Below are 23,034 nucleotides of genomic sequence, written 5' to 3' on the forward strand. Positions count from 1 at the left end.
CAGAACCTGTGATGGGGGGAGGTCTGAACACCACACTTTTACCCATAGACATAGTCACCATGTTGCACATTCCTCACTTTGCTCTGGAAGCCTTCAGTAGCTTTATATAAGAAATTGAGTCTTGGGCGGCGCCTGTGGCTCAATCGGTAAGGCGCCAGCCCCATATACCGAGGGCGGTGGGTTCAAACCCGGCCCCGGCCAAACTGCAACCAAAAAATAGCTGGGCGTTGTGGCGGGCGCCTGTAGTCCCAGCTACTCAGGAGGCTGAGGCAGGAGAATCGCCTAAGCCCAAGAGCTGGAGGTTGCTGTGAGCTGTGTGAGGCCACGGCACTCTACTGAGGGCCATAAAATGAGACTGTCTCTACAAAAAAGAAATTGAGTCTTTAGATACTGTTTCTGTGCCATATCACCCCAATGTGAAACGCTTTGTGCTTTCTTGATACTAGAACCCATTTGGTTTTCCACAGGTTTTTGCATACCATGTCCATAGTGACTCACAATACACCCATCTTTTTTTTTTTTTGAGACAGAGTTTCATTATGTCACCCTTGGTAGAGTGCGGTGGCATCATAGCTCACAGCAACCTCAAACTCTTAGACTCAAGCGTTCTCTTGCCTCAGCCTCCCAAGTAGCTGGGACTACAGGCGCTCACCACAACGCCCGGCTATTTTTTGTTGCAGTTGTCATTGTTGGTTAGCTAGCCTGGGCCAGGTTCAAACCCACCAACTTCACTGTATGTGGCTGGCGCCATAACTACTGTGCTACAGGCGCCGAGCCACACCCACCTTTTGTTCTGTGTCTGCCACTAGTTCATTAGGGGCCTTTGCTCAGTAGCTGTTTCCTTGATGTGAAAAAACTTGGTAAGTCAAGGCAGGAGAGCATAGACAGGTCAAGATAAGCCTTTCCCAATAAGAAATCGAGATGATGCTTCAACAGTATCTTGGTTTGGTGTTAAGCTGACAGAAAATAACACCTACTGTATATAGGTTGTATGTGGCCAGCATCTGCTATAGCTAGCTAACAGGATTTTTCTCTTTCACTGACAGTACTTGTGAAGTCCATAAAAGCTGTACAATTCTTAAGAATCTTAGATTACCTGTATTTGTTTTCCTGTCTCCTGCCTCCAACTTACCCCATATATCTATACCTTTGCAGTGAACAGGTTAGTCTTTCTCTACTCATTTCCCCTTCCCCAAACATTCTGAATTAGTTCTCCATACTTTGTCAAATGGCATTCTCCCAAGAACTGGAAAGCAAGGAATATCAGAGCCACAAGAAGTAAATACCCAGGAGTTAATGAAGCTGCTGCTCATTTACTTGGAAATAGAAGCAAAGCTCTGAAAAGCCAGGTCACTATAATCTGATCAGCAGCAGGACCAGCCACAGTGTAAAGATGCTTTGGGTCCAGACCCTGGTTTTCCCAGAATGCCTCAGGTGATGTCATTCAAGAACTCCCTCATAGCAGTTCCAGGTGTGTGTTCTGCAATTGATGGGATGCTCTGACCACAGGTATTCTGGTGCCCGTGGCAAAAAGGCCTCAGCTTATAACAGTGGGAATTTGCAGCTCAACTGGCAACTTAGAGGCAGCGATGGTAGGAAACCATCTTCTGGGGCGGCGCCTGTGGCTCAAGGAGTAGGGCGCCGGTCCCATATGCCAGAGGTGGCAGGTTCAAACCTAGCCCCGGCCAAAAACCACAAAAAAAAAAAAAAAGAGAGAGAAACCCACAACTCTATTCCCAAAGGAAACCATCTGTCACCTTAGCCATGTATCCACAACAATCCACCCTTATTCCCTATAGTCATTCCCTCCTGAGAAGGGAAGGAGGGGGGATGCATTTGTTAGATCCATTTGCACTCCACTGTGTCCTGCAAAATGGAATTGTGTCCTCTGCTGCCTTAGTGGGTAGGCCTTAGGTCTAGGTGTCAGCATGGCATCCTGGGCATCGGAAGTCAGCCTCCCTGGCAGCCTGGATGCTGCAGCCAACACAGGCCACGTGAAACCAGACGTCACAACCATCACACTGAACCCAGGCCACTGTCTCTTCTTGAGGCAGGCAGCAACACGGAGCTGCACAGGGCTCCCCTCCCCCACCTGCAGGGGGTGCTGTGGGGGTGCTCACTGGGTGCTTTCGAGGACGACCACGGCGATTTCTGAAGGAAGAGAAACATCAGGGTCATTGGAAATCTGTAGAAGGCCTAGAGATCTTTCCTCCTGAATAAACATAGGGTGAATTTAGATAGGTTCACTGGACTAATGTGAATCTGAAATCATGTAGAGTTGTAGTGTGGGCCTAGAAACTAGTCCTTAGTTGACTCCTTAGTATGGGATATGATTCTCCCTTTGGGTGCAAAGCTAGTAACTGAAAACCCGCAGTGTGAGCCTGCAAGTTCCCCATCTGGAGTTAAAGCCATAGAAATATAAAAGGTAAATACACCTGTCTGCTGACCTACTGGTTTTATAACAACTGCGCCCCTCACCTAACACATTTCCTTCTATATATTTTTTCCTATTCCTGTTAAAGCTAACCTAGGTCTTGCCATTCTAACATCTGTTCTACCTCTGACTGCTTCCTAAGCAGAGGAGCCTCCTCCCAGCCAGAGGAAATAAAGAGTTGAAAGGCAGTGAGTTATTGAGAGAAGACTGACACATGAGGACTCTTTACTTACCCACTGGGTGTCAGCAGGGCTTTCTCTATACGGAGTTTCTTCCTGGGCTCCATAAGGACTGGTGGAGGGCTCTCATCATCCAATTCTGCCAACACTCGGTGAACAGATTTCCTCCGATTTCGTGGGGGTGGGACAGAAGGGGTTGTCCCTACTTCTCCAGGTGGGGTGGAAACAGGCATGCTCTTAGGCCCACTCCGGGAGAAGGTGAGTGGCTGGGGCTGGAGCTTGCTGAGGCTCCCAATGGAGTTGAGGATCAGTGTGGCCTTGGGAGTGGGAGAGAGGGTGCTGAGAGGCCGCTGTGGAGCCCCCTGGGAAGGCAACATGGGCTGGAAACCAACCCCGGCATCTCCTGTAGACCGTGGGATGGTAATGGCAGCAAAGTCTTGAGGTTTGACTCGGACTTGTTGGAACATGAAGTAGAACTCCGAGGGGCTGGTTCCCGGGGGCGCTTCAGGGCCAAAGGTCAGGAGGTCCCCATCACTCAACTCCAGCCTATGACCTCTTGGGAGTCGGACATTATTGACCAAAGTCCCTGTTGATGGTGGGGCGTCAGATATAGAAAAGGACAAAAACAGAAATGACCAGAGTCAGGAGTGGAGAAATCTGGTTCTGTTTGATATCTGGGGAGCATGGGAAGAACATGCTTTCTTCATCACATTTCTAAGCCCCTCAGCAGGTGATTGCTAGATACCAAGCAATAAACTTCTTGTCCACTGGGAACAAGCTTCTTTTTCCTGTGCTTTCCTACAAAGGACTCCTTCCTTCACTCTCCTGAGGTCCAGTCCTTAGACATCCTCTCTCTTGCCCAACTCCAACTCAAACTGGTTCAAATCCTGGCATCTATCACCTTTCCCAGTCTCCACTTTACCAGCTATGTGATCCTGAACAAGTTTATTATCCTCCTTGTGCTTTGTTTTCCTCGACTGTAAAATGGGGATGAAATTAGTGCAGCCTACATTCAATGCACTTAAAATAGTGACTGGGTCATAACAATAAGCACTAAGGCCAGGCTTAGGGCCTCACGCCTGTAATCCTAACACTCTGGGACGGCAACATGGGTGGATTGCCTGAGCTCATGGGTTCAAGACCAGCCTGAGCAAGAGTGAGACCCTATCTCTAAAAATAGCCAGGTGTTGTGTGGGTACCTGTAGTCCCAGCTACTTGAGGCTGAGGCAAGAGAATCAATCACTTGAGCCCACAAGTTTGAGATTGCTGTGAGCTATGATGCCACAAAGTGAGTGAGACTCTGTGTCAAAAAGAAAAAAGTAAGCACTAAATGAATGTTGGGTACTACAGTCTGATACCTACATACCCTGAAAACTGATTCTGCCAAGAGGCTTTGCCGGGGCAAGTAGCAGAACTCAGAAGTGAGCCTGGGCCTTCTGAAAGTGACTGATCACTCCAAGTCAGGGAGAAAAACACATGCCCAGATCATTAAAACATAATTCAACATAAAACTGCCCAAAACCAGGAATAGAGTGCCTCAGCAAAATTGAATCAAGTCTGAACATGGCCCCACTGTGACACTAATCTGATGATGCCCCAGGCCCTGAACTAAACTAAACAGACCAACAAGGGGGGCGCCTGTAGCTCAGTGGTTACAGCGCCAGTCCCATGTAGTAGGGGTGGCAGGTTTGAATCCAGCCTGTGCCTGCTAAATTAAACTAAAATAAAATAAAAAAATAGCCAGACGTCTGTAGTCTCAGCTACTTGGGAGGCTGAGGCAAGAGGATCACTTCAACCCAATAGTTTGAAGTTGCTGTGAGCTAAGATGCCATGGCACTGTACCATGGGTGACCAAGTGAGACTCTGTCACAAAAAAAAGGGCGGCACCTGTGGCTCAGTGGGTAGGGTGCTGGCCCCATATACCGAGGGTGACGGGTGCAAACCCGGCCCCAACCAGCTAAAACAGCAGTGGCAACTGCAACAAAAATAGCCGGGCGTTATGGCAGGCACCTGTAGTCCCAGCAACTCGGGAGGTTGAGACAAGAGAATGACCCTAGCCCAAGAGCTGGAGGTTGCTGTGAGGTGTGATGCCATGGCATTCTACCAAGGGTGACAAAATGAGAGTCTGTCTCAAAAAAAAACAAAAAAAACAAAAAAAATTCCACATAAACAGGCCAACAAGAATCAAGCTTCTGACACTGCACACTTTCTGACACTACACTTTTGGTGGGAAGACAGGTCTGGACCCCGGACCGTCCACCCAACCTTATAGGGAGTTTAAGAGGCAGATGGCAAGGTCCTTGTGGAGGCTCTTACTCATTCCAGCCTGGAATGAGTTGCTCAGGAGCAAAGCTGTGCTGCTTACTGCTCACCTTGGCTGCTGTGGTCCTCCAGGCTGACCCTCCAGTCATCACCCCGGGGCTCAGCATGCAGCTCGGCGTGGACCCCAGAGATGAGGCCAGGCTCCTGCTGGGGCCGCAGGGCCACATCACACAGGTCAGCCCTGTGGCCCAAGCGATAGGTGCAGCCAGCACCAGTGGGGGGGTGGAAAGTATAGAGATCACCGCCCTTGCCGCCCCCTATGCGCAGAAGCTGGAAGCAGGGCAGCATGGGCAGTGCCCCCTCTGCACCACCTCTTCCACTTCAGGCATCTATCACCTTTCCCAGTCTCCAGCCATGCACCGCTGGCTTATGTTCACTTTCCTGTCTGATGCAAACTTGAGCTGTGCTGTGTGCGATTTCAATTTTGACCACACTACCTGAGTAGTGCAAATTCAGACAGAGTACAAGTAGCATAGGCACTCAGTGCAAAATTGGTTGTTAAGCAGACTTGCTACTGAAAAATTCCAGGAAAGTCTTGGTGCATTGCAAAAACAAGAACATGTCCTATAGCATCTCAGTTGAACTGGATCCTCAGGTCGCAGAATGTTTGGGAAGCATCCAATCTGTGCAATGAAACGAGACATTAAGCCATTTCTAGGGAAATAAAAATTGAAAGGTTGTATGTGTGTGGGAGGTCCTGTTATGCAAACATATAACGTACAATTAGAACGTACAACTTCTGTGTAATTTGGAGAAGAGCAGCCTCTTCCTGTCAAACTTGACTACCCAAATAATGCACCCCTTCTGCTCGCCCGTGCCCCTTCTTCTGGCCAATCCCTCACTCTTAACTAATTAGTTTGAACCACCGAGGGAAATGAATTCACTGTCATCCTCCAAAGTCCTTAAGTACTCCAACAAAGCAGATCTAAACCCTTGCTTCCCAGGTTCTCCGGGAGGGATAAAAACAGAGGAAGGAGCTCCCCGCAGTCACGGAAGGCAAACTCGGCCCTTCTCCCCCAGCCCTATCCCAGTTTCGGATCTACCCGCGCGGTGCAGTCTCCGAGATCTCTTCTTCAGGCAGTGCCAGGCTGTGCAGAGGCCTCGGTACCTCTCGGGATCCTCCGGCTGATCCGGCGCTCCCGCAGACGTTTGACAGCCAAGAAGCCGGGGCCAGGAGGGGCGCGGCCTCCGCGCGCGGGCAGCGCCGACCCCTCCTTCGGAATTCCCGGGTCTGAACTTCGCGCCAAACGAGCCCGCCCCCAGGCAGTTTCTGATTGGTCATCTCTTTTGCTATCCCCCATGTCATTGGGCAGAGCGCTGGACGGGGCGCCAATGTCCCGCCTTCTGCTTGTTCTGATTAGTTCACAAGTTTTCCCGGTTCCCGGAGTGGGGAGGAGCCGCCAGGGCGCCGAGAGGTCTGGACACATTAATTGGACCCGGCTGTAGACGCCACTGCGCCTGCGCACACTTTTGCCTCTCCTCCTTCCGGGCGATTGGGCTTCAGAGTGGCCCGCCAATTCGTCCGCCGTGCGCAGGCGCAGTCAGAGGCGGAGGCGGGGCCGGGCCTAGTGCGAGAGGTGGGGGTGTGGCCACAGCCCCGAGACGAGCTCTCGCGCTGGGTAAGGGGCGTTCGGGAGGAGTCGGTTGGGGGCGGGAAGGGGCTGAGAGGACTGCTGGGGGTGGGGTGGAGTCAGGGGATCCACAGGGGAAGAGGAGGACAGGAGCCGAGTAAAGGGACAGATGAGGTCAGAATAGCTTAGTTTAGAGTCCAGCAGGGTCGGTGATATCTTTGGGGAGAAGAGGGGAGAACAGAGCCCGCTAGAGTGCAGGCCGCTGAGGGTGAGGGACCAGAATAATTCCTTCAGAAAAAAAGCAGATTAGAATGTATGAAGGGACAGGTTAGGAATCCTAGATTTGGATAAAAAAAATAGATGAATTCATTTTTTAGGAGGGTGAGAGAAAGATCTTGAAGAACCCACTATGCTGTAGGACTCTAGAAAAGGAGGTGGGTAACAGGAATGGAAGCCAAATGCTAGTACAGAGAAACTGAGAAGAAGGCTGCAAAAAATATTTGGATGAAATGCCTGGAAGCTGGATCTTCAGCCCAGGATTTAGCCCTGCATGTGGCCACATTCATCTAGGTCCAGGCCTTGGGCCAGCGTTTTAACAGGGAAGGGCCCAGGAGTTATGGCCTGGTGACTTCTAGATGGGCCCCCTCTCTGTCTACTTCTTTCTCACTTCCAGCCAGGAGCAGAGGGGGTGTAGACACTTAAGGAAGAGGGTAAAGGTACTGCCTAGAATCCTAAAAGTATGAGTAAAGCCGAAGAGCTCCCTCTCACCTTGTCTCTCAGTAAATTCTCTCTACTTCATAGTTATTACCTGGTTTCTATCAGGAACCAGGCTGGGACAAGCAACTAATCTTGGGGAATCTCCTACTTCTTTGAGAGGAGGTGAGGGTCTGGTGGACCTGGTTGTAATTTAAGGATTATGACTTTGTTATTGCATGGGCTTTGTCTTAGGAAGGTAGCCTGAAAATTGGAATGTCCTTGTTTTTCCTATTGTCCAGGGGAACATAGATGGCTGGAGACAAAATCTAGAGCCTTCAAAAAATGTGGAGATGTTTCCACCTTCAGGTTAGTGGGACCAGGCAAGGGGACTGTGATTGCCACTGCCTGAGAAACTGACCACCTTTGCTTTTGTGATTCCTCAGGTTCCAAGGGGTTGATTCCCCCTTCCCACTTCCAAGCTCGGCCCCTTTCAACATCGCCAAGAATGGCTCCCACCTGGATCTCAGACATTTCCCTGGTCCCACCCCCAGCCCATCAAGATATCTCAGGGAGATGGCTGGACACTCAGAGATCTCAAATGACCATGAGGGAACAAGATGTTTCTGGTGATAGGCAGGAGCCAGGGTGGAGAGGCAGGTAGGGATCAATCATTGCTGTTTTTCTCAGATTTGCTGGCTAGTGACCCTTCTTCACTGAAATAGATTCCTTATCCTATTTCAGCCCTTGGTTACCTAACTTACTCATTCTTGCTTAAACAATTACTGGTACCTCTGACAGTGTGGTAGGTGCTAGGGATAGGGATAATAATAAGACAGATCTCAGCTTAAATTTTTAATTAATAAGGAATTTAATATCCTAAGGGAAGAGATAGATTGGCCAACAGTCGGTCATTAAGCATAGTAGAAGGAAATGAAGACGTATAAACTACAGTAGAAGTAGGCACCCAGTACATTCTCATGAAGTAAATGAGGAAAGCCTTTACAGAGTACATGCCATTGGAGCTAGACATGCTATCTGTCGATGTGTTTGTTGTCTAGAAAGTTTTTATTTTTGTTGTTTCCTGTGTGTCTTTTCCCAATTGTACTGGAATGGCATTCTGCCATTTCTCTCCAGAGTAGAATTATATCAAAGAGGAAGAGCATGAAGAAAAAGGGGGAATACTTTTGGGTGTCAGGAAATAGAGACTATTTCTAGTTTGGCTACCAGCTAGGGGTCCTTGGCAAGTCACTTCATTTCCCCAGCCTACAGATCCCTGCTACTTAAAAATTATTCTGGTTCTGGGTCTGAGGAAGAGCAGACTCAGGAGCCATGGTCTAAGCAGGGTTAAGCTTTACATGACACCAATAGACTATTCTCCAAAGATCGGCACTGTTATTTATTGATGTACTGTCATCTCAGACTCCTGATAAAGCATACCTAATAATAAATGCCTTTAATTAGTGCCTAACCTCACGATACTAATACTGGAAACCCATGACCTCTCTATGCCTGTGCCTCCCTCAAACCTGTCTTTATTTTATTTTATTTTTTTTTTTTTGAGACAGATTCTTACTATGTTGCCCTGGGTAGAGTGCTGTGGCATCACAGCTCACAGCAACTTCTAATTCTTGGGCTTAAGCAATATTCTTGCCTCGGCCTCCCAAGTATCTGGGACTACAGGCCCCCACCACAACTCCCGGCTATGTTTTTTGCAGTTGTCGTTGTTTAGCTGGCCCAGGCCAGGTTTGAACCCACCAGCTTCAGTGTATGTGACTGGCGCCGTAATCACTGTGCTACAGGCACTGAGCCAAACTTCTCATTCTTAAATCAGGATACAGAAGCCTCCATGTGTTCTTCCAGACTTTCTACCTAGAGTATGTACCTAATGATGTACACATTTGATGTCTAATACATCTGCTGGTACCATATATAGCTAGAGAGATCAGGTTCCATGATCTCAGCTAGCCTTTAGCCCTGTGAGCCCAGGCACTGCACATTGATGAATGGTGACGATGATGTAATTGCAGAGATTCTTACATGGGAACAGAGGGATCCTCTCTTTCCTTCGGTCTCCATTTATGCCTTGGGCCACCCTCCCAGCATAGGAGACAAGTCTTACCTGTGCCACCTTGTCTTTAAAGATCCCTGGAGCTGGAGGGGTCACAAGCCCTGAGCCATCAGGCTGTGCTGATCTCTCGGCAGCTGCAAGAGCTGCAGCGGCTGGAAGAGGAGGTCCGTGTCTTGCGGGAGACCTCACTGCAGCAGAATATGAGGCTGGAGGCCCAGACCACGGAGCTAGAGGCTCTGGCACGGGCAGAGAAGGCTGGTCGAGTGGAGGCCGAGGGCCTGCGTGCTGCTTTGGCCGGGGCTGAGGTCGTCCGGAAGAACCTGGAAGAGGGGAGCAAGCGAGAACTGGAGGAGTTTCAGAGGCTACATGAAGAGCAGGTGAATGTGGGGACAGGAAGGATTCAGATTCATAACAAGGAGAGCTGGGCAGTAGTTTCTCAGCAAAGGGCAGGTATTGCAGAAGAAACCCCTGTGAGCAGTGGAGCAAGGAAAAAAACTAAGTGACCTGGAAAGGGGGAGAACTTGCATGTTTTGGTTTTACTCAGATCGCATTTTTTTTTTTTTTTTTTTGAGACAGAACCTCAAGCTGTCACCCTGGGTAGAGTGCTATGGCATCACAGCTCACAGCAACCTCCAACTCTTGGGCTCAAGCGATTCTCCTGCCTCTGCCTCCCAAGTAGCTGGGATTACAGGCGCCCGCCACAACGCCCGGCTATTTTTTTTTTTTTTTTTTTTGGTTGCAGCCATCATTCTTGTTTGGCGGCCTGGGCTAGATTCGAACCCTCCACCTCAGGTGTATGTGGATGGCGCCTTAGCCACTTAAGCCACAGGTGCCGAGCCTCAGATTGCTTTTTTTTCCCAGGATTCAGGTGACCTCCTGTCACTTGAAGCCCTCCTTCCCCTTCCAATAAGAAGTAGTGGGCACCCTACTTCTTCCAATAAGAAGCTAAGGCACCCTTAGCTCAGTGGATAGGGCGCAGGCCACATACACTGAGGCTGGCGGGTTAACACCTGGCCCAGGCCAGCTAAAACAACAATGACAACTGCAACAAAAAAACTATCTGGGTGTTGTGGCAGGCGCCTGTAGTCCCAGCTACTTGGGAGGCTAAGGCAAGAGAATCATTTAAGCCCAAGAGTTGGAGGTTCTGTGAGCTGTGATACCATGGCACTCTACCCAGGGCGACAGCTGGAGACTTTGTCTCAAAGAAAAGTAGTGTGCCACTTTACTTCAGGTACCCGTTCACATGGGGACATTGTGAGGTGCCACAGTAGACTGAGGAAGGGAGTCTGCAAACTCAGTGCTTACTCTTTGCCATCTCTGAACTCCATGACCAAATCAGCTTGAGTCCCTGCCCTCACAGATGGAGCTGAAAGCTTCATGGAGGATACATACATTCCACATTTAATTTAATCACAACTGATTAATTGCACTTGGGAGAAGTGCCTTGAAGAAGAGGGACAAGAGAGTCCAAATTAGTCTGTGATTTAGGGAAGGCCCCCCTAATCAGTTGACATATCAGGGAATGAAACTATAAAGGTACTAGAAGAAACTATGGGTGAATTCCTTTATAATCTTGAAGTAGGGAAGGCCTTTGCACTTGTGAGTCAAAATCCAGAAGCCATGAAAGATCGATACACTAACTTTATAACATTAACATTTGGAATGACAGAGTTAAAGGACACATGATTAACTAGAGAAGAATATAGCTTATATCAGAAAAATGCTAATATGCCTAGTATATATTGTATGCCTAGAAAGTGGTAAGGTAAAGACTAGCAATCCAATTAGAAATTGGACAAAGGAGATAGTTGAAAGAAAAATGTAAATGACCTTCAGATTCATGAAAGAAGCTTAAAAGCTGGCATTTGTGCTGAATGAAGAGGTGTGTGCAATGGTGTGGAAGCTGGTACACCCTCAGCAGAGCAGCAGGTAGAGGTGAGGGATGGGAGGAGGCCAGAGGGCTGGAGTACAGGTATGAGGACCAGGGTGCGAGACCTCTGGCTAGATGAAAGCTTGACACTTTGTCTTAGGAGCAATGAGCAATTGCTAAAAGTTTTTTTTGTTTTTTTGGGTTTTTTTTTTGTTGTTGTTGTTTGTTTTTTGAGACAAAGCCTCAAACTATCGCCCTGGGTAGAGTGCTGTGGCATCACAGCTCACAGCAACCTCCAACTCCTGGGCTCAAGCGATTCTCTTGCCTCAGCTTCCCAAGTAACTGGGACTACAGCTGCCCACCATAGCACCTGGCTATTTTTTGGTTGTAGTTGTCGTTGTTAGGCAGGCCCAGGCTGGACTTGAATCCACCAGCTCTGGTGTATGTGGCTGGTGGATACAGGCGCTGAGCCATGCTGAATGGTTTTGAGTAGGGAAATGACATGATCAGTTTTGTATTTTGTGACTAAAAGACAATTTTGTGATTTATATCATCTAAAATCCCTTGACTATCATATGGAGACAGAGATAGAGGGAAGAAGACCAGGAAGCAGGATGGCCACTTTGCATTCCTTTCCAGTCTGTCCCATAACTCTTGGTGGCTCTGACACCCTTATGACCATTTGAAGTGCAGTGACCAAAGGAGATTCCTCCCTTCCTAGAGCTTCATTTCCAATGGGACATGACAGATTGTGAACACATATAAGCAAGATACTGTTAGATAAGTGCTCAGGAGAACATGAACAGGAGATAGGGTGGAATGTCGGGGGGTAGGAGGGAATAGTGGTCCCAGTGAGTCCTCACTGAGTTGGGATCATCGCCTAGGGTCTAGGGAGCCAAGAGGCATCTGTTCTTTTTTCTTTTTTTGAGACAGAGTCATTTTGTCACCCTCGGTAGAGTGCCATGGCATCACAGCTCACAGCAACCTCAAATTCTTAGGCTTAAATGATTCTCTTGCCTCAGCCTCCCCAGTAGCTGGGATTACAGGCGCCTGCCGTCTGGCTCAGACTGGTCTCAAACTCCTGGGCTCAGGCAATCCACCTGCCTCGGCCTCCCAAGAGCTGGGATTACAGGCATGAGCCACCTCGCCCGGCCTAAGGCATCTGACTCTTGATAGACTCCCTGTGGTTGGAGCTCAGGAGCAGTGGGATAGTCATGGAGGGTGAGCTCAAGAAGTGGGCAGAGGGCCAGGTGCAGTGGCTCACAACTGTAATCCTAGAACTCTGGGAAGCCAAGGCAGGTGGATTGCTTGAGCTCACGAGTTTGAGACCAGCCTGAGCAAAAGTGAGACCCCATCTCTACTAAAAATATAAAAACTGAGGCAAGAGGATCGCTTGAGCCCAACTTGGAGGTTGCTGTGAGCAGTGACACCATGACACTCTATCCAGGGTGACAGCTTGAGATTCTGTTTCAAAAAAAAAGAAGAAATGGGCAGAGGCCTGGTCATCAGGCTCCACAGGTGTAGGGAGATGTCTGGATTTTGTTCTCAGCCACTGAAGGTTTTTGAAGACTAGCTAGGAGATGGTTGCCGCTGTCCAGGCAGGAGATGAGGGTGGCTTACCTTGGGTTGGTGATAGTGGAGACGGAGAGACAGAGGGAGGTGAAGATATGTTTCTGGGCAAGCCTGACAGGAACTGCTGAAGGGTTGGAGGATGTCATCTGACAGGAACTGCTGAAGGGTTGGAGGATGTCTGGGGAAAGCGAGGTGCCAGGGATGGTCTCTGCTGCTTTCCATGTGCAATTAGTAGGGCCTTTTTTTTGTTGTTGTTGTTGCAGTTTGGCCGGGGCTGGGTTTGAACCCGCCACCCTCGGCATATGGGGCCGGCGCCCTACTCACTGAGCCACCGGCGCCGCCCCAGTAGGGCCATTTTTTAAGGTCACAGAAGGTAGGAAGGGACAAGGCCAAGTTTGTGGGGGGGAGGGTTGAAAGGCCCCTACTGAGGACTGTCTTCTCTCCACAGCTGTCCTCCTTGACACAGGCTCACCAGGAGGCTCTTTCCAGTTTGAACAACAAGGCCGAGGGCTTGGAGAAGTCTCTAAGTAGTCTGGAAACCAGGCGGGCAGGGGAAGTGAAGGAGCTGGCTGTGGCCCAAGGGGAGGCCGAGCAGCTGCGGAAGCAGCTGAGGTAGGTGGCAGTAGGCACCGAAGAGGGGTCCAGAAGTTGGTGGTGTGGCAGGTCTCTAGGCACCCCACGGACAGTTGTCCTGTTCCCACCCCAACCCTAGCAAGACCCAAGAAGACTTGGAGGCACAGGTGACCCTGGTTGAGAATCTAAGAAAATATGTGGGAGAACAAGTTCCTACCAATGGCCACAGTCAGGTATGGGAACCAGAGCGACAGGAGCTTCTGAAAACTGTACAGGTGAGAGAGTGCAGGGGTGCATCTGCGTAGGGGCGGTGGGATGCGTGCCTTAGGGATCAGGTTGGGGGATGAGGTGGCCACTGGAGGAGAATATGGGGGACAGTCCCCAGGAAGAAAGGCAGTTCCTGAGGCAGGAATGGAGGCCCTACAGAGGGGCTGCTTCCCCCACGCGCAGCACTTGCAGGAGGACCGGGACGGGCTGCACTCCACTGCTGAGCTGCTGCAGGTGCGGGTGCAGAGCCTCACACACATCCTTGCCCTGCAGGAGGAGGAGCTGACCAGGAAGGTAGGACTCCACCCCCTCCCCAGGCCCACTGAGCCTCTGCTGGACCCTATCCCTGCTATCCCTAGCCTTCCTCCCTGTGTGCAGAAGGGGTCAGTGTGCCTGCCCAAATCTTTTTTTTTTTTTTTTTTGAGATAGAGTATCACTTTGTGATCCAGGCCTAGAGTCCCATAGCATTAGCCTAGTTCACAGCAACCTCAGACTCCTGGGCTCCGGTGATCCTCCTGCCTCAGCTTCTTGAATAGCTGGAATCACAGGTGCCCATCACCACACCTGGCTAATTTTTCTATTTTTAGTACAGATGGGGTCCCACTGCTGCTCAGGCTGGTCTCAGATTCCTGAGTTCAGCAATTCTCCCGCAGTCTCCCAGAGTGCCAGGATTACAGATGTGAGCCACTGTGCTGGCCTGCATCTTTTCCTTGTGAACTTTTTCCTGCTCTGTCTCCTATTGCTCAGGCAAGACAAAGAAGAAACAAACATGCCTCCCTCTACTCCCCCAGGATCTCACACTTTCCTCCCCTTCCTTCCACCCTCAGCTTCAACCTTCAGATTCCTTGAAGCCTGAGTTTAACAGAAAGTGGCAGTCATTGCTGAACCGCTGGCGGGAGAAGGTGTTTGCCCTCATGGTGCAGCTTAAGACCCAGGAGCTGGAGCACAGGGACTCTGTTAAGCAGCTGAAGGGACAGGTTGCTGCACTCTCTTTTCTCCCTATGTTCCCCCCACACACATCTGGTTCTTTGCTCCTTCCATAAGAGTGGTATTCATTCAAAAAATATTTATTGCATGGTTACCACCTTGAACAAAACAGACAAGTCTCTGCTCTTGTGGAGTTTGTATTCTAGAGCTGAGACACAGAATGCATCAGAGGGTAGGTGGCTTAGTCTAAGCTGCTGAGTCCTGCGGGTGGGTCAGGGGCTGTTTCTTCAAGGTGTGGGCACATGGAAAGCACTTCTGGAAGGAACATTGAACCCAGACTCCATTCTCAGGAACCTATGCTTCTGTCTCCCTGCATGCCATTCTGCAAGATATCTGCACCTGACCCTTCGCTCCCAGAGCCTCCCTCAGCTTCCACTCTGGAGATCCCTGCCCAGCTTCTTCTCTTTCCCCAGTTGGCAGAGCTCCAGGAGCAAGTGACAGCCCAGAGCCAGGAGCAGGCCATCCTGCAGCGCTCCCTTCAGGACAGAGCCACAGAGGTGGAGGTGGAGCGGATGGGTGCCAAGGTCTGTGTGTGAGCCAGGCAGAGATTCAAAGAGGGCAGCTGGTGCTCAGGAAAGGACTGTGTCCTTTACCACATCTTCCCCAGGCCCTGCAGATGGAGCTGAGCCGTGCCCAGGAGGCCAGGCGCCAGTGGCAGCAGCAGACAGCCGTGGCTGAGGAGCAGCTAAAGCTTGTGGCCAATGCTGTCAACAGGTATCTAGGGAGGAGGGTTGGGTGGAATATTTCTGCCTCTACACTTCCTGGGCACTTGAAGTTAAGGAATAAGAAGGGGCTAGGCATGGTGTCTCACGCCTGCAATCCTAGCACTCTGGGAGGCTGAGGCAGGAGAATTGCTTGAGCCTAGGAGTTTGAGACCAGCCTTGGGAGTAGTAAGATTCTGTCTCTACAAAAACTAAAAACATTAGCCAGGCATGGTGGCAGGCACCTGCAGTCCCACCTAATTGGGAGGCTGAGGCAGGAGTATCATTTGAGCCAGTGAATTTGAGGTTGCTGTGAACTAGGCTGGCACCACTGCACTCTGCCCTGGGTAACAGAGTAAGACCCTGAATCCAAAGAAAATAAAAATAGAAGAACCAGGAGGGACTCGCAAGCTGACCACTGGAGGATGATACAGGACTGCATGTATTTAGCCCTGTGAAAGTTTCTGAGTATGTTTTTTTCTGGAGCAGTGCCCTCCACATTCACACTGTGATCACTTGTTATGAATTCCTGCTGCATGTTGGGCTGGACATGAGGCTGTGCTTCCTCCTGCAGTTCGGTCTAGTAGCAGCTTGAGCTAAATAGAACACATGGGAGGCTGGGCGCGGTGGCTCACTCCTGTAATCCTAGCACTTGGGAGGCTGAGGCAGGTGGATTACCTGAAGTCATGGGTTCAAGACCAGCCTGAGCAAGAGTGACACCTCGTCTCTAAAAATAACCAGGCATTGTGGTGGGCCCTGTAGTCCCAGCTACTCGGGAGGCTGAGGCAGGAGAATCACTTGAGCCCAAGTGTTTGAGGTTGCTGTGAGCTATGACACCACAGCATTCTACCAAGGGTGACAAAGTGAGGCTCTGTCTCAAAAAAAAAGAAAGAAAAGAAAATAGAACACATGGGAGGGTCTTTACCTTCAGTTTTGTTCAGGATGGGAGCTATGGATACTTGATCTTCTTCATTTCTTCCTCTAGTAAAATTTACAGGCATGCTCTGTTGGAAAAAATTTTACTCTATTTAGAGCTATATATTTACTTGCTTACTAGATATTCCATCCAAAATGTCAGTTGCCTTCTAAATCAATTGCAAGCCTGTGTCTGTCATACCAACTTCCTAGTTTTTCATCACTGATAATTGTTATATAACCTTTAGAAAGACCACTAAGGAAAAACCAAAGCTTCCTTATGCTGATGATGACCTCTCCTCAGCCTTGAAAATCGAGGTACCTGGGCAGGTCATTGGTGTAGAGCTCTTAGCACAGTGACTGGTTTGTAATTTGTGCCCTGTAAATGTTTACTGTTATCATGAGGCTTTTCTTTCTTTCTTTTTTTTTTTTTTTTTTTGTAGAGACAGAGTCTCACTTTATGGCCCTGGGTAGAGTGCCATGGCCTCACCCAGCTCACAGCAACCTCCAACTCCTGGGCCCAAGTGATTCTCTTGCCTCAGCCTCCCGAGTAGCTGGGACTACAGGTGCCCGCCACAAGGCCCGGCTATTTTTTGGTTGCAGTTTTGGCCGGGGCCGGGTTTGAACCCGCCACCCTCGGTATATGGGGCCGGCACCCTACCGACTGAGCCACAGGCGCCGCCCCATGAGGCTTTTCTTGATTGGTCAGATAACAGTTTTTGGTTTAGCAAAATTATAATGCAGGGTGAGTCTTTGCCCATTATTTCCTTCTCTTGGATGTGTACTTTGGGAACTAATTCAGTTTTAAAATACTATGAAAGCTTTCAAACATACATGGAATTAGACTATTTATGACGCATCACCACCCGGGTTCAGCCCATCCCAAGTGCCTCCTTCCTCCAGGAGGACGGAAAGATATGCTGTGGATAGGGTTTTCCTTTGATAGTAGTAGATCACAGACACGCTTCTTGCTAATGATTCATTGTCAAAAGTATCCAGACTCAAAGCAATCCAAGCTCAGAGTGCTGCTAGATTTGTTAGATAGTACCTAAATGGCTTGGAGACTTATCAGAAAGTAGCTTTAATAAGGGCTGCCATAGGTGGTAGGAGCACCTACTTGGTTTCCAGTTCAAGGTGATTTTTTATTTTTTATTTTTTTTTGCAGTTTTTGGCCGGGGCTGGGTTTAAACTCTCCACCTCTGGCATATGGGGCTGGCGTCCTACCCCTTTGAGCCACAGGTGCCACCCCAAGGTCAAGGTGATCTTTACTGTCTTGCTGGGGATACAACTTTGTCCTCACTTGCTTGTCTGTCAGTGCAGATCTAGACTCTCCTGAAGCAGTCCCAGCTGTGCCCCCAGATGCTTCTGTGGATAAAGTATATGGACCCGGTTCCAGAGATTCTATGCTCCTAGGCTTGCTGGACAGCATAACTTTGACCTCTAATGCATAGCAATGAACAAAATATAGGTTATGAAAAAGAAGCTTCACAGGTTGCTTGAAAAGATACACAGTTACTTAATGCATTCTTGGGGCAAGAACCCTTCAGAAAATTGACAGAAGCTGTGCATTCCTCATGTTTATGACAGAACAGATAGAGGGACTATCTGTACGAGGCACAGCAGGTCCTTTGGGGATGAGGGGAAGCGTGGAAGGTCAGTGCTCTGTGCCCTCTCCAGCTCTCAGATCTGGGTCCAGAGCACCGTGGCTAAGATGGAACAGGCTGCAGCCCGGCTTCCCAGCCTCAGCAACCGACTCAGCTATGCAGTCCGAAAAGTCCACACCATTCAAGGTGGGTAGGGCAGCCTGCTCCTGCCCTCCAGGATCTGGCCCTCATCTTCCTGGCCCAGCTCTCTCTGTCCTATATCCATCTGTTGTCCTCTTCTCACCAGTCATTACATCTCTTTTCCCCTTACTCCCCTGTCTCCCCCTTCTCCCTTGCAAACTCATCTGTATTGTACTTTGCCTTTTACTTCCCAGGCCTGATGGCTCGAAAGCTGGCCCTTGCTCAGCTGCGCCAAGAGAGGTGAAATTTGGGCACTTTGAAGTGGATGGGGTGATGTTGGGGAGCCTGGGGGCTTAAGGGTGTTGGCTACTGGGACCCAAAATCATGAGGACTGAGGAGGGATAGGTAACCTTATTGGCCAGTCAGCTGAGTGCTCCCTTCTGACTCTGCTTCTCTCCCCTTTTCCAGCTGTCCCCCACTCCCACCCCCAACCCCATCAGCCACAGACATAAGCCTTGAGTTGCAGCAGCTACGGGAAGAACGGAACCGCCTGGATGCAGAACTGCAGCTGAGTGCACATCTTATCCAGCAGGAGGTGGGCCGGGCCCGGGAGCAAGGTACCTCTGGTCCTAGAGTCTGGGGGGATGGAGAGGAAGAGGGAAGACATGGGGTCTTGGCTTGAGCAAGCACACCTCCTCCCAGGGGAGGCAGAGCGGCAGCAACTGAGCAAGGTGGCCCAGCAGCTGGAGCTGGAGCTGCAGCAGACCCAGGAGTCTTTGGCCAATGTGGGGCTGCAGCTGGAAGCAGCTCGCCAGGGACAGCAGGAGAGCACGGAAGAGGCTGCCAGTCTCCGGCAGGAGCTGACTCAACAGCAGGAGATCTACAGGCAAGGTATGGGAGGGAAAGTGGGGGCTCCCTGTGGAGGGCAGAGTGGGAATTGTGAACTGAGGCTCCTCCTGACACTCCCCATCTGCACCTCACCCCAGCTCTGCAAGAGAAGGTGGCCGAAGTGGAAACTCGGCTGCGGGAGCAGCTCTCAGACACAGAGAAGAGACTGAATGAGGCTTGGAGGGAGCATGCAAAGGCTGGTGAGGTTTGCCAGGGTAGACATGGGCCTTTCAGGAAGAAGGAAGTGCTGAGAAATAAGCTTATTATTTCCCTCTCAAACTTTTAAAAAGGTTTTTATTGAAGTATGCAAGTAACTAAAACATCAAGGAATAGCGCAGGTGAATTCTTACATGGCGGGCCATGTAGCCAGTACTGGATCAAGAAGTAGTACATTACAAGATGCCAGAGTTCCCCAGACCTGTCCCAGTCACTACCCCTGCACAAAGGCCACCACTTTCTAGATGTCTAACGCCAGCAATTGCCCTCCCCTGCAAACATTTCAAGCACCTAGACAAGTTAAATGAATCATGTAACACCAGGCGCTGTGGCTCATGCCTGTAATCCTAGAACTCTGGGAGGCCGAGGCAAGAGGATCCTTTGAGCTCAGGAGTTTGAGATCAGCCTGAGCTGATTTTCTTTTTTTTACTAAAGTTAGAAAAATTAACCAGGTGCTGTGGTGGGCACCTTCAGTCCCAGATACTTGGGAAGCTAAGGCAGGGGGATTGCTTGAACTCAGGAGTTTGAGGTTGTTGCAAGTTAGGCTAATGCCATGGGACTCTAGCCTGGGGAACAGAGTAAAACTCTGACTCAAAAGAAAAGGAATCATGTAGTGAATATTCATGTGTCTTCTCTAATTTTCTACAGTAGTTAACATTTGCCACATTTGATCTCTTATTTATATACATGTATACACATTTAAATATATTTATATACTATATAATACACAATGTATAATATATACATTTAAAGTAAGTAGCAAACATGGTTGTTCAGCTGTATCTCCCACAAATAGGAAATTCTCCTGTGTAGCTATATTACCATTATCATGCTTTAAGAAAATGAATACTAATTGCACAAAATCTAATAGTCAGTCCATATTCAGATTTCCTCTAAGGATCTCTGGGATGGTTTGGGATGGGGAAGGTACTTTAGGTTCATAGACACCCAGGATCCCGGAGCATCAGCCCATTCTTTCCACTGTATGGAAGGGACAAGAGTTCTACAGAGCTAAACAGTTTCCTCAAGTCGCAGAGCTGGTGATCCCTGCCTATCATTCTAGTCTTGTTTTCATGGGACCTGGCTGCCTCTGGGCTGACTCCTGTGCCTTGGCTTCTCTATAGTGGTCTCCCTGCGCCAGATCCAGCACAAAGCCACCCGAGAAAAGGAGCGGAACCAGGAGCTTAGGCGTCTACAAGAGGAGGCCCGGAAAGAAGAGGCGCAGCGACTGACCCGGCGTGTGCAGGAGCTGGAGAGGGACAAGAACCTCATGCTGGTAGGGGACAGCAGAGACCAGGGCCATGTTGGGCAGGTTGGGGGATAGAAGTGTGAAAAGAGGACAGGGAGGCTTTGCCTGGGCTAGGTGGCGTTTAACCCTCTCCTTCCCAGGCCACCTTGCAGCAGGAGGGTCTCCTCTCCCATTACAAGCAGCAGCGACTGTTGGCCGTTCTTCCTTCCCTGTTGGACAAGGAGAAATCTGTGGAATCCGGTCCCAGGCCTCTAGCACCTGCACTTCCAGCAGCAGCTCAGCCTACTCGGGAATCCATAAAAGGTAATGGGCTGAGCACAGAGACACAAATGGGGGGGCACTTGAGGAACTTTTGCACTTGGGAGCTTTGTTGTCACTATCCTTTAGAGCAGTGGTTCTCAACCTTCCTAATGCTGCAATGTATTTTCATTGTTAAAAAGGGGTCGCAACCCACAGGTTGAGAACCACTGCTTTAGAGGCTCTCAGACTTTTTTATTCACACCTACCTTGGACCAAAGACCCTTCTCCCTCCTAAACTTCATGTCCTGTGCCAGCCTTTTCACTGTGTAACCACAAGAGCCCTGTCTTGTCTGATGCCCATCCTTTGCTGTCTTCTTTCCCAGGGTCCCTCTCTGTCCTGCTCGATGACCTACAGGGCCTGAGTGAGGCCATTTCCAGAGAAGAAGCTATTTTACAAGGTGACAACTGGAACCCTCCAGCCCCTCTTGGACAAAGGCTGAGCAGCTAAGCAGCTGAAAGCTAGAGGGAAAGCCAGCCTGGGGTCTGGGAGGATCCTGGAGAGTGGGGCAGGGCCAGGCCAGCCCCTTCCCCACACAGCGGCTGGTTGCGCTGGCAACACTAGCTAAGACGGATTCTGAATTCCGCATCAAATAAAGATGACTACAATAGGAGCCATTGTTTGGAAATGTTATCTCTGGGAATACGTGAGAATTCTTCCTGCACCCATCTCTCCTTCTGGACATGTGAGAAGTGGTCCCACACATTGCTCTTTCTCTAGATGGTACCTTTTTCAAAACCCTTCCCTAAGCTGCTTTGAAAGTTTTTTGAGAAGCCGTCATTTTCTTTATTCTCAACTTTTGTTTTAAAATACTTTTGCTCTGGAAGATGATAAATGCCAGGAGTGAGGAAAATAAAACATTCATTCAACAGGATGTCAGAACCAGGCATTGCCCTGCTGTAGCCCGGCCACAGCAGTGGGCTGGGTGGGCCCTTGGTGCTTACACTGCAGTAGGAGAGACCTACCATTGATAGGACCTAAGTGGACAAACAAGATCACTTCAAACAATAAGTGCTGGGAAAAGAAAGTACAATCCAATGATCTGATAGAAACTCACTAGCTGGGCGTTGTGGCGGGCGCCTGTAGTCCCAGCTACTCAGGAGGCTGAGGTAAGAGAATCGCTTAAGCCCAGGAGTTGGAGGTTGCTGTGAGCTGTGTGAGGCCACGGCACTCTACCGAGGGCCATAAAGTGAGACTCTGTCTCTACCAAAAAAAAAAAAAAAAAGAAACTCACTCTGGAGCGAAGCAGCATTCACTGAAGGGACAGGAAGGGGCTCTGAGGAAGGAACCTTGTGCTGAGGACCACGTGAAGGATACCCACCTGAGGGGAGTGGGCTGCAGAGGCCAAGGGGACACAGTTAGGAGAGTGATTGAGGATGCTGGTGGCAGGCCAAGCTGTGGCAGAGTTTAGATTTTATTTTAAGTCAGAAAAAAGTCTTTCAAAGGCTGGGTGCTATGCCTCATGCCTGCAATCCCAGCACTCTGGGAGGCCAGAGGGAAGAAGGATTGCTTGAGGCCAGGAGTTCAAGACCATTTTAGGCAACATAGCAAGACCCCCATCTCTACAAAAAATAAAAACAATTAGCTGGATTTGGTGGTGCACACCTATAGTCAGCCTAGATTATAGTGTGAGACTACCCCCACCCCCTTCCATCTCTTTAAAAAAAAAAAAAAAGCCCCAGGGGCTCACACCTGTAATCTCAGAAGTTTGGGAGGCCCGAGGTGGGTGAATCACCTGAGCTCATGAGTTCAAGGCCAGCTTGAGCTAGAGCAAGACCCCCATCTCTAAAAATAGCCAGGCATTGTGGCTGGTGCCTATAGTTCCAGCTACTTGGGAGACTGAGGCAAGAGAATTGCTTGAGCCCAAGAGTTAGAGGTTGCTGTGACCTATGACGCCATGGCACTCTACTGAGGGTGGCAAAGGGAGACTCAAAAAAAAAGGCCCAAGAGTACTTTTTTTTCAGTCTCACTCTGTCACCCTGAGTAGAGTGCCATGGCATCATCATAGCTCACAACAACCTCAAACTCTTGGGCTCAGGTGATCCTCTTCCCTCAACCTCCTAAGTAGCTGTGACTATAGGTGCCCATCATGATTCCCAGCTAGTTTTTTTCTATTTTTAGGTGGTGGTAAAAAAGCAATGCACCCACTTTGGCTACACAGAGTGCTAGGATTATAGCCATGAGCCACCTTGCCCTCCTATTTTTTTTCTTGAAACAGTCTTGCTCTGTCGCCCTGGGTAGAATGCAGTGGCATCATAGCTCACAGCAACCTTAAACTCCTGGGCTTAAGTGATCTTTTTGCCTCAGTCTCCCAAGTAATTGGGATTATAGGCCTTTGTTCTTCCTCAGGCTAGTCCCAAACTCCTGAGCTCAAGCAATCCTCCTGCTTCAACCTCTCAGAGTGCTAGGATTACAGGCATGAACCACTGCACCCAGCCTACAGTACTTTTTGTTTGAGACAGAATCTCATTCTTTTGCCCAGGCTAGAGTGCCATGACATCATC

General features: G+C 49.5%; 2 protein-coding genes across 6 annotated transcripts; one reads left to right on the forward strand and one right to left on the reverse strand.

Annotated features, from left to right (window-relative positions):
• Positions 1 to 1,783: 1,783 nt before the first annotated feature.
• Positions 1,784 to 6,155, reverse strand: TCF19 (transcription factor 19). Its single transcript, XM_053603672.1, has 4 exons — positions 5,979 to 6,155; positions 4,986 to 5,558; positions 2,668 to 3,199; positions 1,784 to 2,151 (listed from the first exon to the last, which is right to left on the reverse strand). The coding sequence occupies exons 2-4, from the start codon at positions 5,221 to 5,223 to the stop codon at positions 1,917 to 1,919; spliced, it is 1,005 nt and encodes a 334-aa protein (XP_053459647.1). The 5' UTR covers positions 5,224 to 5,558; positions 5,979 to 6,155; the 3' UTR covers positions 1,784 to 1,916.
• Positions 6,156 to 6,495: 340 nt separating this feature from the next.
• Positions 6,496 to 21,143, forward strand: CCHCR1 (coiled-coil alpha-helical rod protein 1). Of its 5 annotated transcripts, none has more exons than XM_053602674.1 (18): positions 6,496 to 6,554; positions 7,502 to 7,568; positions 7,646 to 7,859; positions 9,344 to 9,647; positions 13,161 to 13,324; positions 13,425 to 13,560; positions 13,664 to 13,846; positions 14,380 to 14,529; positions 14,953 to 15,063; positions 15,147 to 15,253; positions 17,833 to 17,945; positions 18,134 to 18,179; positions 18,348 to 18,496; positions 18,582 to 18,770; positions 18,866 to 18,967; positions 20,108 to 20,259; positions 20,373 to 20,535; positions 20,856 to 21,143. In XM_053602674.1, the coding sequence occupies exons 2-18, from the start codon at positions 7,553 to 7,555 to the stop codon at positions 20,978 to 20,980; spliced, it is 2,424 nt and encodes an 807-aa protein (XP_053458649.1). In that variant the 5' UTR covers positions 6,496 to 6,554; positions 7,502 to 7,552; the 3' UTR covers positions 20,981 to 21,143. The 5 variants fall into 5 exon arrangements, with proteins under 5 accessions (XP_053458649.1, XP_053458653.1, XP_053458651.1 ...); XM_053602678.1 differs by having other exon boundaries at positions 13,736 to 13,846; XM_053602675.1 differs by having other exon boundaries at positions 6,513 to 6,554; positions 20,415 to 20,535.
• The last annotated feature ends 1,891 nt before the right edge of the window (positions 21,144 to 23,034 follow it).

Source organism: Nycticebus coucang, chromosome 9 (genome assembly GCF_027406575.1).
Source record: "Nycticebus coucang isolate mNycCou1 chromosome 9, mNycCou1.pri, whole genome shotgun sequence".
In the NCBI taxonomy this organism is placed as follows: Eukaryota; Metazoa; Chordata; class Mammalia; order Primates; family Lorisidae; genus Nycticebus; species Nycticebus coucang.

What these genes read in the sequence shown, in the direction of transcription:
- TCF19 (XM_053603672.1), bottom strand. Translation starts at nt 5,223, where the DNA reads ATGCTGCCCTGCTTCCAGCTTCTGCGCATAGGGGGCGGCAAGGGCGGT. An exon ending in GGAGGACCACAGCAGCCAAG is followed by an intron (nt 3,200 to 4,985) that starts GTGAGCAGTAAG and finishes CACCATCAACAG; the next exon opens with GGACTTTGGTCAATAATGTC. An exon ending in GCCCTGCTGACACCCAGTGG is followed by an intron (nt 2,152 to 2,667) that starts GTAAGTAAAGAG and finishes CTCTTCCTTCAG; the next exon opens with AAATCGCCGTGGTCGTCCTC.
- CCHCR1 (XM_053602674.1), top strand. An exon ending in GAGGGAGCATGCAAAGGCTG is followed by an intron (nt 18,968 to 20,107) that starts GTGAGGTTTGCC and finishes GCTTCTCTATAG; the next exon opens with TGGTCTCCCTGCGCCAGATC. An exon ending in GGGACAAGAACCTCATGCTG is followed by an intron (nt 20,260 to 20,372) that starts GTAGGGGACAGC and finishes TCTCCTTCCCAG; the next exon opens with GCCACCTTGCAGCAGGAGGG.